At 35.9% G+C, this 14,387-nt stretch overlaps 1 protein-coding gene across 10 annotated transcripts in view; it reads right to left on the bottom strand.

Annotated features, from left to right (window-relative positions):
- Positions 1-14,387, bottom strand: part of LOC118191118 (serine/threonine-protein kinase tousled-like 2) — a 558,371-nt gene that overhangs the window by 240,894 nt on the left and 303,090 nt on the right. For all 10 annotated transcript variants that reach the window (XM_085819358.1, XM_085819342.1, XM_085819346.1 and 7 more), the window contains one exon: positions 13,385-13,447. In XM_085819358.1, the coding sequence (XP_085675484.1) occupies positions 13,385-13,407 (23 nt within the window). In that variant the 5' untranslated portion in view covers positions 13,408-13,447. The remainder of the gene's footprint in view (positions 1-13,384; positions 13,448-14,387) is intronic.

The following is a 14,387-nucleotide window of genomic DNA, read 5'->3' as shown; positions in this document are numbered from 1 at the left end:
TTTCAGCGAGCCAAATTCCTTTCCGGACGCTCCACCAGGAGCTAAAAAATGACCTTTTAGAAGAAAAACGTGCAATTTCACAAGACTTGATCAATACTTTGAAGTCTATGAAATCAAGATGTGAGGTATGCATATCTGTCCGATGTGACCTTACACCGTATTAAAGAAAATTTTTTCCCACAAGAGATAACTTAATTTTTCCATCATTTTCCAATTTTCATAAATTTGGTTTTAATTTTAATATTTTGCGAGTAATCAACTGCCAAACATCCTAACTTATGCTAATTAACGCTTCTGTACAAATTTCTATCGATAATTTTTCATTTAGTATCAGTTACGTTTCATTTTTGTCATTATCTTTAAATTTGATTACAAGTATAAATATGGCGTCTTTCAATATGAAATGAGTCTGGAAATGAACGACACTACCTATCAAGTTCTAACGACGCATAAAAAGCAATAGGTACAATAGGCATCTCGCATTCTGGGTAAGTCCTTGGTTAGATAAGTCATGAAATAAATGATCGACATCAAATGGTTTAAACAGTACGTGTTTAATATTTACATTCATCGGCAGTTTAATGGCAATTTAATCCAACAGAATTGGAAACATTCTAACTATCAAAGAGTGTAATCATTAAAGAGGAACTAACTCCTATCCAAACGGAGTCTAAAGTAACTATTAGAGATGTGCGGTTGAGAGCCCGGGGAAGCGGAAAAGGTATACTACGTTTAGCGTTGATAATCAAAACAATTTCCACAGTTTGTTACGTTGGTCGGCAGGGAACGGTAACAACATTTTTTTTCCACATTCATGTCAGCAAATTATTAGACCATTACATGCATTTTTATCTCAAAAGCCTAAATTTCGAATTTATATTTAGACCTTCAAAAGTACCGTTAATTTGATATTACCAGTTAACTGGGAGTCAGTTACGAGATATTTTACTGTATACAACCGCAATGCCGTTATCTGTATTTTTAGTGTGACGATTGTACTTACGAATAGAATAAAGGGCAGGCCTGTACTCGTAGCACCTGGAAGCGCGCATGATAACTGATGCATAAAGAGGTCAATCGTAAGGGTGTACTCCTCCTCCATGACAATGCGAGGTCGCATGTGGCTCAGGAGGCTAAGGACTCCATCCAGCGACTGGGCTGGGAGGCACTACCCCATTTACCATACTCCCCAGATCTCGCGCCAACAGACTACCACCTTTCCATTCCCTGGACAACCATCTTCATTGGGAATCCTTCAACAACCGGCCAGACCTCGAAAAGGCCCCCATGAACTTCCTTGCATTTTACCGGGATGGCATCGCACAGCTAGCCACTCTTTGGCAAAAGGCACTGGATGCCGATGATGATTACTTTGGGGATTAGCGATGACTATTATTTGTTTTATGACTTTTTCTTTCTGACTGTCCAAAACGGCAAGAACAATTTTGGTTACCTTGTACGAGGAAAAAAGTTGTTTCCTGCATGCAAATCATATCAAAATTGTTTGATATGATTTTCTCCCGTAGTCTTACTTCTGTCCTGTGATTTTCATTCACTTTCGCACATTTTTACTTCCTTGTACGAAATAAAGAAAGCACTATAATCGAGAAAAATTTTAGGTATCATATTTCAACGGAAATATCCATTCTGACCGTTTCTGAAATCAATTTGATTACTTTTAGTGTGACGACTGTATTTACGGATAGAACACAGGGCATTTTTTCCCCCCAAAACAGATTGTAAAATAGATTTTTTTTATGTCCGTAGGTACGTGCATAACGTGCGTAACTCAATATCGACTATTCGTACAACGTTAAAATTTTGTATATGGGACTGCTATAACATCTATAGCAGTCCCATATACATACCTCCCTTTTTTATTGTAATAGGCAGCAACAAAAGTACATGCATTGTAACGAATTTTACGTAAAAATGTAATGATTTTTGTAAAATGTAATATGAAATGCTTGAAAAAGCAGAGCTCTGCCGTACAAGGACAAGTATATAGCACTGAGGTAAATGTATATCTCGTTAAAGTGACGATATATCACCAAGCTCGTGATGATTTTGGAGACTAATTTTTGTCGCCAAATTTGGAGAGAAATCGCCATGATTCCTATACGTAACTGTATCCAGCCCTTATATGTAAATGTGAGCCGTATTTGCGTTCCAGTAATTTTCAGAAATGCAAAAACTAAGACCGGACAGAGCATCAAATAAGCCTACTAACAGGCTTGGCAAAGTATTTTGAAAGAGTCATCCTCTGTAGAAGGAAATCATATGTTGAACTTCTACCACCTGAACCGTGCGACTTTCAACAAAATCTTTCTGCTACTAAACAATTAGTAAGACTTGTTAAGCTTCATGGCGCGGCTTTTCATAATCGTCAAAATGTTGCTTTAATCATGCTGGACGTGGCGATTCGACAGCGCCCGGCGAATTCGGCGCTGTTATATGCAGGGAGTAAATTTGCTACTTGAAATTTTTTAAACATGCTAGGTATTTTTAACTTATCGTAAGAAGGGTGTTTGAACTGAATAGTACAAAAAAGTTTTTTGTGAAAAAAATTTTTTCTTCCAACAACATAACTGACGCCATTTTGAAATCTTTTCACGTTTTTCCGAGCTTTCCGACCCCCTTCGAAAATTAGAGACGAGTTACAGCTAACGGACAGTCTTTTCGTACTGGCTGATGCCCAAAAGACATCGCTCCCCCTACTTACGTCACACGACTGAAGTACACAGAAGGGAATTACAGCCCTTTTTCAACTTAGTTTTAAGAGGGAGAGCTCTGCATCGCCACAGGTCAGTTTTTTCCGTTTCTTTTGTTACAACTTTTTTCTTGGTCTTAGCAAGACCCACTGTGTTAGTTTTCCTCTTAATTTTCATTTAAATTTAATTACAGATTTCTAAAATCTATAAAAGTATAAATCTTTAAGCTTGCAGGCCCAGCCCGTATGTTTTTGTATATTTAGGACTAATAGCAGACCGCTATTTATTTTTATTTTTGTCTTGATTTTAGATGTAATCGGAATAGTTTTTACATATTTTAACACCTTAATGTGTCATTTTGTGCGGACGCGTCGGGAAATTGGAACAGAGAATTGAGACTAATAAATTTTGTCTAAATTAAAAATTTTGTAGCGAAAGCGTTTCAATTGTCTGTTTCGCCGAAACGCGTAATGGAGTTAGCTTGATTCGACGTTCAAATCAGATATTTCCCTTGAAAAGCCAGTTTGGAAGTCGAGTTCAGCTAATTTACCATTTTCCGCTTTCTATTTTTATCTGATTTTGTTTGTTTTATGTTTTACTTGGTTTGATTTTCATATGTATTAATTTTTCAAATGGCACATCCATAGGTATTTTACTGTATTTTTTGCCATTACTAGTTTCCAAAGCTGAGTATTTTACTGTTTTCTTTTTTTTTTTTTTTTTTCCTTTCTCGTGTAGCATATTTCTCACCCTTCAATGACATTGTTTTTTAAAACGTGTTGAACTTTTTGGAGCCGCAGCTTCTGGTAACTTTTAGGCGAGCTTACTACAATTTCTATATATAAATATGTAAGATGACAATGTATGAATCAGAATTATAATATAACTATAAACATTAATTCTTCCTCTCTATTCTAAAATCGTAATAACTTATCTGCATTGCGTCATTCAAATTAATCATGCGATCTTACGTAACCGTTAATACCATATGCCTCTTGACGACCAATCACCGAATTGTAAACCAAAACTTTTCTCTTCGCGTGCTTCCATCTTTCATAACGACGCACTTCAGCTTTTGCTCTCTACTGTGCTAAGATGTAATTTCGCTGGCTTGCTTTCTATCCCAACAATATCAAAAATGTAAATCTTCCGTGGAAAGGCACAACTAGAGTGCCAAGTGATTGTGGCCACAAATATCAATCGGAAATAAAAATGGAATTAAAACTGCCTCGACTGCCAAGTTCTTTAAATACTACGCAATCAAATTCTTCTTCAGTATGTGTCTAATCACGCATCTACAGTGTTCCGTCTTTTCCTTGTTTTGCTCATATTATGACATATATATATAGGGCATAAAGTTTGTTTTCTGCTGTCACATGTATATTTCACAATTTTGTATGCCAATCTCGAAATTTATAATAACTAGGAATACTTTTTAATATCACTTTCTAAATGGCAATCATTAAGCTTAGATTTATTACATATCATGTTTGTAAAAAATTATAGGTAAAATTAAAATGCATTAAATTTTAAGCTAAACTCAAGTATTAATTTTTTTAATAAATTTGTTAAAGGCATAATTGTATTAAGAATTTTAATGGAAGCAAGGCTTTAAAAATAAGGTCAGTTGGTGAAGTGTTATGCTTATTCAAAAAGCATGACGTTAGGTTTTTAATGGAAGACTTCTATCTGTTAATTCAAAGGGAATTATTTGAAGGTAAAAAAGTTATGCATTTACCATCAATTATTTCAAACAATAGCAGACTGTTGACAAACACTGAGCGCAGATAAGAATAAAAAGATTAGTTGGACATTGTAATTCAAGCGTATGAACAAAATTTTGAATTCTTTGTAGTAACAAAATGAAATTCATTGCTATGTTGAATTCTTTGATTTACTGAAAATATCATTTTTTAGAAGGAGAGAATATAATATTTTTGAAACATAAAAAACAGCTGTTCTGAGTTCTTCATAGAAATATTTCACAAAATGTCTTTTACTGTAATAATATGATCATATCAACATTCAACACTTCATTCATATAAGTTAAATCTAAAGCAACATGTGTCTATTTTATCTAAAATTACTAAAAAGGAAGTTCTAGAACATATATTATTAATTGACACTAAAACATGCAAATAAAACATACTGTTTTTTTTTTTTTTTTTTTTTTTTCCCCAGTTATTTTACAGGGCAAATATAAATTCCAGATGCCTTTCCATTATTTTATGTTGTAGAGACATTAGGATTTTTCGGAAAAGCCGGAGAGATGAAAAATATGCAACGCCTTTGCCGGCAATCGAACCGCAGATCTCTGGAATACCGGCCCAGTGTGCAGAGCCACTGCACCACAAAGGCACACCAAAAAGGTGGGAGAAATCCCTTATATAAACCCTTTTCTAAGGGCGACTGGGGTTTTTAGGGAACCCAATCGCCAAATCCTGGGTGTGGAGAATCGTCACCTATTAGTTCGGGAGATACTGTAGAGACATTAGGATTTTTTGGAAAAGCCGGAGAGATGAAAAATATGAAACGCTTTCGCCGGGAATCGAACCGCGGACTTCTAGAATACCGGCCCATTGTGCAGAACTACTACACCAAGAAGGTAGGAGAATTACCTTATAATGTAAAGGATATACATGTGATTTAATATAAGGAGTAGCATATCAATTTGAATTTTTAAATTAATCAAAGTGATAATATGAAAGGCCTTTGAATAATATCAGACATAAAACACTTCATAAAACAAAAACACTCTGCAACAGAATAATGTTACTTTTTGAAAAAGAATATTAAATGCCGTTAAAAACACATCTTTTAAATTAATGCTATTCTGAGGTCAAATTGGCTAATTTAAAAAACCAAATTATTATGCTTCACTTGCATGTATCTGTATAATGATATCTGTATGTATATATATATATATATATATATACATACAGATATCATTCTTTTACTCAAAACATATTACATAATTACTTAATGGATATTAGAGGGAAATAATCTGAAATCTTTACAGATACAACCATTGGAATTTTACATAAGAAAAGTATCTTCTACTCACATAATAACTTGCTGTAATAATACAAGCAAATAACCTGTAACGGTTACAGATATATCTGTTGAGATTTTACATGAGAAAAACATGTTCTTTTTACATAATTATTTGCTGTAATATTACACGCAAATAATCTGTAACCATTACAGATATATCGTCTGGGATTTTACACGAGAAAAATATGTTCTACTTCCATAACTATATGCTGTGATATTACAAGAAAAAGATCTGTAACCATTACAGGCAAAATTCTTGTAAAGTTACAAAGAATACACCTGTTTCTGTTACTCAAATAACTCATGGCATCCCAGTTTCCATGAGTTTTCTTAGTAACCTTACAGACTTTTTTTTTTTTTTTTTTTTTTTTTTAACAGTGCTATCTGAATACTTTCCACAGTTGACTTTGACAGTTTTACAGTTTTAACAAACGTCAACAGCACACACATATTAACGCAACCACATTGGCGCCATTTGGCGATTTTTTACAGATGAAAAGGCAAAACTTAGTTATCCGGTGCAAGTTGGCGGTTTTGAGATTTTTTCATAAAATGATTTCGAGAGTACCGATAGTTATTTAAGTCAGCAAACATTATCAACATATGAAGAGGAAAAATACTTTAGCAATTTAAAAGACAAATGTTGATTATTAAATAAGGATTACGTGATATATTAAAAAATAAACCACTTAAATTCTTCTCCAAATCTCTCAGTAATTTTTTTTTTCGCCACTTCTTCTTCCAAGTACACAGCAATTTTTTTTTCGCCGCTTCTTCTTTTAAGTACACAGCAATCAGCAATCTGTTTTTGCTTATAAAAATATCAGAGAATTGCTGAAATTCGGCATCGCGAAAACTCCGGTAACATGGTAACACCGAGTTACCTACCAAACGCATCGCTTTGTTGTTCCCTGTAACGATTTTACGTCAAAATTCTGTATTCCCGTAAAGATTTTATCGCAGTTTCTTCCATCTGTGGCAAATTCGACAAGCGCATATTTTAAAATTAAGTTGAAGGCAAAATATATCACAATTTGTTTATAAAAGCCGTTGGAATATAACAAAAAGAACGCATAAGAAAATGGCGACGTTGCTTAAAGTCTGTTATGAGCATGGTCGTCTGAAGAATGGTTATGTGCGAAGTTACCAAAGTTTGGCACATGCTGAAAATTTGGCGAATTCTGCTAAAGTGGTTGAGATAACACATAAGTACACACTAAACTAGGTTTTTATTCATTTCAAAACAGTTTGCAGTTGCAGATTTGAAAGGTTATTCCGTGATAAACAAATAAATGTGGAATAATTTTAGTACTATCTAATACAACACAAAGCAGAGCTTACAAAACTCGCATATCTCACTTTTGCAAATAATACTGGAGTCAGGAAGCAGAAACTAATATTTACGTTTGCATGCATATGCCTTTTTGGTATTTCATTTCAATTTATGGTTCTTTCGGGTTTCAGCTTTCGGTTGAAAACAGAAGGGATAGTCATTTCGGCCATATTTTAGAGTATACGTCCGATCAGAGCTTAAATTGCTCAGGTAATTCTCAGTTTTCCAGATAAATTATGTCAGCCGGAGCGCATCGGAGCCCTAAATGAAAGCGCTCCGGCACTTCTTTTATATAAGTGATCCACAACTTTAGCAGATAAATTTTGTTTTAATAGTAAACATTCCTTAAAAATCAATTCTAACTTCTGAATGCAGCCCTGTCTTTCCCTCGCACATAGCACAGAGGTTGAGACTTTTAAGGAAAGAAAAGGCCCCCAATCGTATGTCAAAGGCTTATTCTCCACTTTCTGAATGATGTAACCAAATGGGGGAGTGCACTGCCATTTGTATAGAGAAGTCTTATGTTTATTCTCATGTATTCTCATGCTGTATTCAGGAAAAGTATTCAGGGAAAATATCTCCTTGACGGCTAGAATTATACCGACAGGGCATCGCGACCAGTCTTGAACTCTTCCCTCTTTATTTTCAAAGCTACACTTCCTCGTTAAATTTCTTTCCATATCCTCATACTGTTTCTGGAATTTTCATTTTTCTACTTAGGGGAGCTTTAACGGTTTTGTGGAATTGTAATTCCAGCCGATGCCCCAAATAAGACAAGATCCGATGCTTTTTTTTTTCCTATTTAACTAATTAAAATTTATCTAGTAATTTATTAGATTGCTCTTTATCTCTTTACTTTCTTGCTAATTTAAATTTAATTACTTAATTATTAGTTCGAAGGGCGAATAATTAAGTAATTAAATTTAAATAAAATTTAATTATATATATAAAATTTAATTATTATATAGTCCTTTTCAAGGACTATTGTTTTCGTTTTGCGATTTTGCGTTGAAAACTTTAAAAGGCTGTATCACTTTTCAAACTGTTGCCACCAAATGTTACAGCCCTGTATTATATTTGAAGAAATTAAATAATGAAGAATCTGCATAAATGTATGTATGGTTCTCGCATTATGATAAAACAACGGTACCTAGAGCCATCCAATTTGGAATAACAACATTATATGGGCATCTGGAGGCCCAAACGTGGAATTTTTTTTATTATCGATTTCATATCTTGTAAAGTTTTAACGAATTTTCGATTAACAAACTCAAGGATTTCAAAGCGAGCAACAGCAACGTTGTACAGAAAAACATTTCTATCTCCGGCACGTGAGACTGTGTATCGGATATTCTAAAAATATGCTCATTTAAAAATTATTTTGCGATATTGTTCTTGAACTGAATTTTATGGTTTAAGTGCGAAGAACATGATATTTAATAAATAAAGGTAACACAGAAAACGTTAAAAAAAAAAAAAACTCCCTTTTGGACATAATTTAAAATCTTAAACCTTTCAGACTTGATTTTTTAAAATTTTTAGCTATTTTATTTATTATTTATTTATTTTTCCTTTCCTTCCTCACAGTCTTCCATAGGGCCCAGGCACTTCTAATTTTAGAAATTAAGCCCTGCGTACGATAGTAAATAACCCACGCATGCACGTACACCCCATACGTGTTTGAGTACACGCAAATTTACACATTTTATACTTAAGAGTCATTTCGATATACAGTAAGACCCCGTTTAACGCGGGGTATACGTTCCATCAAAGTAAAGAGTAATGCGAAACAGCGCTAAACGAGGCTTTCTTAACATGTAAATAATGGGGTTAGGGGAAGATGGATAGAAAATTGGTTAGGTATTAAATTTAATAATGTTTTTTTAATAAAAATAAAACCAAACATTTATTTCTTACAAAACTAAAAACAATTTTAAACGAATATACGAGGGTTGGAACTTTAATAGTGGCAACACAGCTCAAAAAACGCTACGCAACAAAACCAAAGAATATCGCGTATACCACACGTGAACTACACACCTACCTTACCTCTCAGCAAAAAGACTCGTCCTGCCTACGTCACGCGCATGCGGACATGGACCTTATAAGAAAGGTCCTTATACCGTCATGCGCCCTTTGGACCTATGTGTCATGAGCCGGAAACATTGCGTAAAAACAGCAATATGCCGGCAATATCGATGATGATGATGGTCCATGCATGCGGAGTGACGCGAAGAACGGATCCTTGTATTAGCTCGCGGTCTAAAGTAAGTGTTGTCAGGATGTTTTCAAAACAAGAACAACGATGTTGGATAAAAATTGAATGTGCCAGAGATCGTACAGCACGACAGTGTCATCAAGGGCTTCAAGTGGCTTGCGGGGAATCTGCATTGCCTTACAGAACCGTAGCAAGATGGGTGAAAGCATTCAACGAAGGACGTCAAAACGTGGCAGACATGCTGCGGCCAGGTCGTCCGAGTGTCAGCGATGCAGACGTGCAAGCTCTTGCCGCATAAATGTATCTAATGGACAATGATCGCCGCCAAACGATTCGTCAGCTGGCCGGACAAACAGGATTAGCGCATACGACTGTGCTGCACATTCTTGAAGGAACGCCTGTCCACGAGAAAAATTGCTTCACGATGGGTTCCACATCAATTGACGGAAATGCAGAAATGGCTACGATACGATGCTGCCCGAACCCACCTGGAGCGCTATGAGCGCGAAGGAGATGCTTTTTTACACCGTATCATTACGCTGGATGAGACTTGGGCCCGATCGTACCAGCCAGAACTGAAACGCCAATCAAACGAATGGCGTCATCACGGGTGACCACGACGTTCGAAATTTCGTCAGAACCCCAGCAATGTGAAAGTTATGGCGATTCTCGTGTACGACTGTGATGGTGTCATCCTAACGCATACCGTTCCCCCACAGCAGACCGTCACTGCGCAGTATTACTGCTCATTTTTGGAGCACAATCTCCGACCAGCTTTGAGAAAAAAAACGGCGACACTTTCTGCAGAACGCTCCTCTCATTTTGCATGACAATGCTCGGCCGCATGTAGCGCAAGCTGTGACTGATTTGTTCAAGCGATGGGGCTGGGAAGTGCTTTACCATCCACCATACTCCTCAGATCTCAGCCCTTGTGACTATGACTTAATTCCGAAGATGAAGGAACCACTTCGTGACACTTCTTCTAAACTGTTCCTGAGATTCTTGCGGCAGTAGACCGGTCCATTCAAACTATCAACAAAACAGGCGCTGCTACAGGTATTCTGCGACTTCCACATCGTTGGAAACGGGTTGTACACAATGCTGGCGACTATATTGAAGGACTTTAAAACATGGTGACATGAATCACTTTTGTATTCCTTGTAAATAAATAGTTGCCACTATTAAAGTTCCAACCCTCGTACTTATAAAAAACGAATAAAATTCTCAGTCAGATTATTCAGTCTGTGTTTCCAATTTTCTGCCTTTTTGTCAAGAAGGCATTATGATAGATTGGCTTAATGGCTATCATATTGCGTTCAATTTCGTGGTCAATCCATATAGACAGTTGTTTTTCCATTTCCTCTATAATGTTATTTCTAGAACGGGTAATTCTAGTTGCAGAGCTTGACGTAGTTGCAGTTGCCGATGACAGTATTTTTTCTTTATTCTTAAGAATTGTCCTTATTGTTGAAGTTGCCAAATTCAATGCAGCACTAATTAGAGATTGACGTTCACCAGAATCTAATCTTCTAATCATTTGCATTTTAGTTTCCAGTGAAATGCTTTTTCTGGTTGCTTTCTTTTCTTATTTTTTATTATCACCCATGATAAAAACAAAAGATCATAATATTTGTCACTGTATTAATCGTTATAGTATTATATAAATTTATACTTACAATAATGTCTACAAATGTTTCAAATGATAAGAATGCGTCCGTACAGCACCGCACCAAACAAAAAACGAAACACAACTACACTATTTCGGATATGTTATTTAGAAAGCTAGCGCTGCGCACAATTTCGGGGAATCCCCGTAGAGCTGTGAGGAATTTCGGGGAATTCCCGGGATGAAATAAAAGAGCGCTAAACGAAACAGCGTTAAGCGGGGTCTAACTGTACAGCATTCGCTAGCTGTAAAATGTAAATATTGACAAAAGAGGTTTTCTTTTCTCGCGCATTAAAATTCCTTGTTTGTTGCAAAATGCTTCTTTTTTACACTCACTCCCAAAAGTAAGCACGGAGAGGAAAATGCTAATTGCTGGAAGCCAATCAGAATTGAAGAGGATGCAGTTCGCTGCAGAGGTAGATGGATATGTTTAGTAACAGCCAATCGCGCTTTCATGTCAAGAAATATGCAAAAAAGGCAGTCTTATAAGAAGCCAGCTTTATGAAGGGTTACAGAAGTTGATTGTAAGTGCTGATAGAAGGTGTTTAAAACTTTCCTACACTTTGTTTTCAAGACATACGTGTTTCTATGACTTCCAGAAGACGATTGGAAGATTCTGAGCGCTGGCGTGCTGTGAGGCGCATTCACGCAGGACAGTCGATCACAATGTTGCTCTTTTCTTCGGCGTTCATCATTCTGTAATTTCACGTTTATGGAAACAATTCCAAAACACACAGACAGGCTACGAAGGCTCGTAGCCGGTCGCCCAAGGGTTACAACTCCCGCAGAAGATCGATATATTGCTATTGTAGCCAAGCGGAATCGCAGAGCGACCTCCACACGTGTGACATCTATGTTTACAGCGTCCATTGGTAAGGCGATATCTGCAGCTACTGTACCCCGAAGATTGCATATGAGTGGACTGTACGCCCGGGTACCTCGAGTTTGTGTTCCTCTATCCGTCCAATCAAGAAAGGCACGAATACAGTGGTGCCGGGAACATGTCAATTGGAATATGTCTGATTGGGGTAATGTCATGTTTACTGATGAGTCAAGATTTGCTCTGGAGCCAGATGACGAACGTATAAGGATATGGTGTGAACAATGAACACGCAATCAGTCCAAAAACATTACCGAACATCACACATTCCGATACCGCACCGACCTGCACATCTTTAAACGGGGTTCTTTGACGGCTGTCCGGTATCAAGATGAAGTCCTAGAACCCATTGTGAGATTGTACGCTGCAGCAGTCTTTTGTTTTAATGGACGATGACGCACGTCCCCATAGAGCTGACATCGTCGATGACTACCTGGAGAGTGAAGTGATTCCGCGTACGGCATGGCCAGTATATTCGCCCGACCTTAATCCCATTGAAAATCTTTGGGATGCTCTCGGCCGTGCTGTATCTTCCCGTTTCCCACCTCCAGCCACTCTTATTGAAAACTGCTCTACAAGAAGAATGGCGATTGCTTAAATCTGCGGTGGTTGACCACCTAATTGAAAGCATGGTCACAAGATGTAAACTTTGTATACAGATGAGGGGGGGGATCACATAAACTATTAATGTCCTTTTTTTTCATTTTATGCAGTTTATTTTCACTTTATACATAATTCTGTTTAAGTCTTCAATATGTCATTATCTGATAACTTATAATAATTTAATATTGTTTTCATTTCTGTATATAATTATTGATTTTGTTTTATGCATAAACATATATGTTACTTTCCTGCCGAATTTTGTGTCAATCAAAGCAGTATTTGTTGATTGTTTTGCATTTTACATCTTCGTGCTTAACTTTTGGAAGTGAGTGTATTTTATTTATGAATGGAACGGTTCGTAGGAGACGTAGAGGTAGCCAAACAAATATTCCTCGACAGTTGGCGATTTTTCCTAGCGATTGGATAAGCAGAAATTATCGTATTTTCATGCTGGTACAAAACTGCAGAGAAATTGTACATGCGATATACCTTCTTCGATTGATCTCATTGTTTAGGACAATAAGCGTATTTCACTTTTGCAATGAAATGTTAATCTTACGTGAACGCAGAACGACACGATTCATGTTTATTTAAAAAACATGCAATGAAAATATGTTTTCACAAATGGCAAAAGAATCGAGTATGAAACAAGATTAAGAAGCAATAAATTTTGCATCAAAACTGCAAGAATTACTCCGGATAGCCGACTTTTGGTAATTTCTTATTTGGCAGATTATTGTTTGCACAAAAGAGTCGTAATATTCTGAGAAAAGTAAGTTAAAACAGCCAGAGAAAAATAACAGCAGCAAATTTACCATTTTCAAACTACAGATATGTATTTAAAAAGAAGAACAAATCTAAAAAGTTTTAAAAAAATCTACATAAATGTGGGAATATGCATAAAAAAATTTCCACTTACTCTCCAACTAAAAATCTTTGCATTCCTAACTTCCCTTTCAGCTTCCTATAGAGGAAAAATCATCTGAAAAAAACGAATATAAAAAATTAAATTTCAGTAAAAATTACAACAAAACAGAAATATAAAAGTTCAAGTTTACCATTCATATTATACCAAAAGAAAGTCTCTTCGCATGTCTCTTTTAATTACCTTAGAATATAAATATTAAATTAAAAAAAAGTAAGCATATTAATATAATTAAGAACTAATGTTTTCGGAGAACAGCGCAAAATTTAAACTGAACGGCTGACTACAGAATGCCAAAAATTCCGAAATACATACAGCTCGTGAATTTTGTTAGGTTTAGGAGATAAAATAATAGAGGGTGTCTGTAAAATAATAGTGAGGTTATCTGCACTAATTTTAGCAGTAATAAAAGCTACACATTAGAGTGTGAAACATTTTAACGTTGCTATCAACTAATATAATTCCAAAAAAGTATTAATTTGCTTCTAGCTACTCGTACTGTAAGGATCTTAAGTTTTACTAACGTTTATTTTATTTTAAATCTTTACTATCACTTCTTATTTTCTACTTCCGGCCAGAATTAAAAGCGTTAACTTATTTATGCAAAATTTGTCTGGCGAACGCCAAGTACTTAAGTTGTGGCTTTTTGCCAAGCGAGAGAGAGGAAGGAGTTAGTCGAAGCAGGCCGCTTGCCTTAGAAGTTTTACTCGGTTGCTGGTTGCCTTCCAGGCCAGAGGTTTAATCCTCGTGATAATTTTAAACGTATTGTAGTATTAACAGTTCTCTGTACTACATACGGCTTCCTGTTAATATAAGGCCAATCTTCCACGTTTATTATTCCAAATTTAAGTTAGAGTTTAGTTATATTTTTATATTCTTACGTTCAGACCACAAGTAGTTGGTCTCTGTATTCCGAAGTACGGAAATTATTGTAAAGAGTGAAAAATAAAGGGTTTTGTATACCCTTCCTGTGTATCTTGTCTACTTCCCACAGTTA

The sequence above is a fragment of the Stegodyphus dumicola genome, chromosome 1 (assembly GCF_044657685.1).
Source record: "Stegodyphus dumicola isolate Sdum_Otavi_A_Nest chromosome 1, ASM4465768v1".
Taxonomy (NCBI): domain Eukaryota; kingdom Metazoa; phylum Arthropoda; class Arachnida; order Araneae; family Eresidae; genus Stegodyphus; species Stegodyphus dumicola.
Note: the sequence above shows the minus strand (reverse complement) of the source record. Positions and strands in the feature narration are given on the sequence as shown.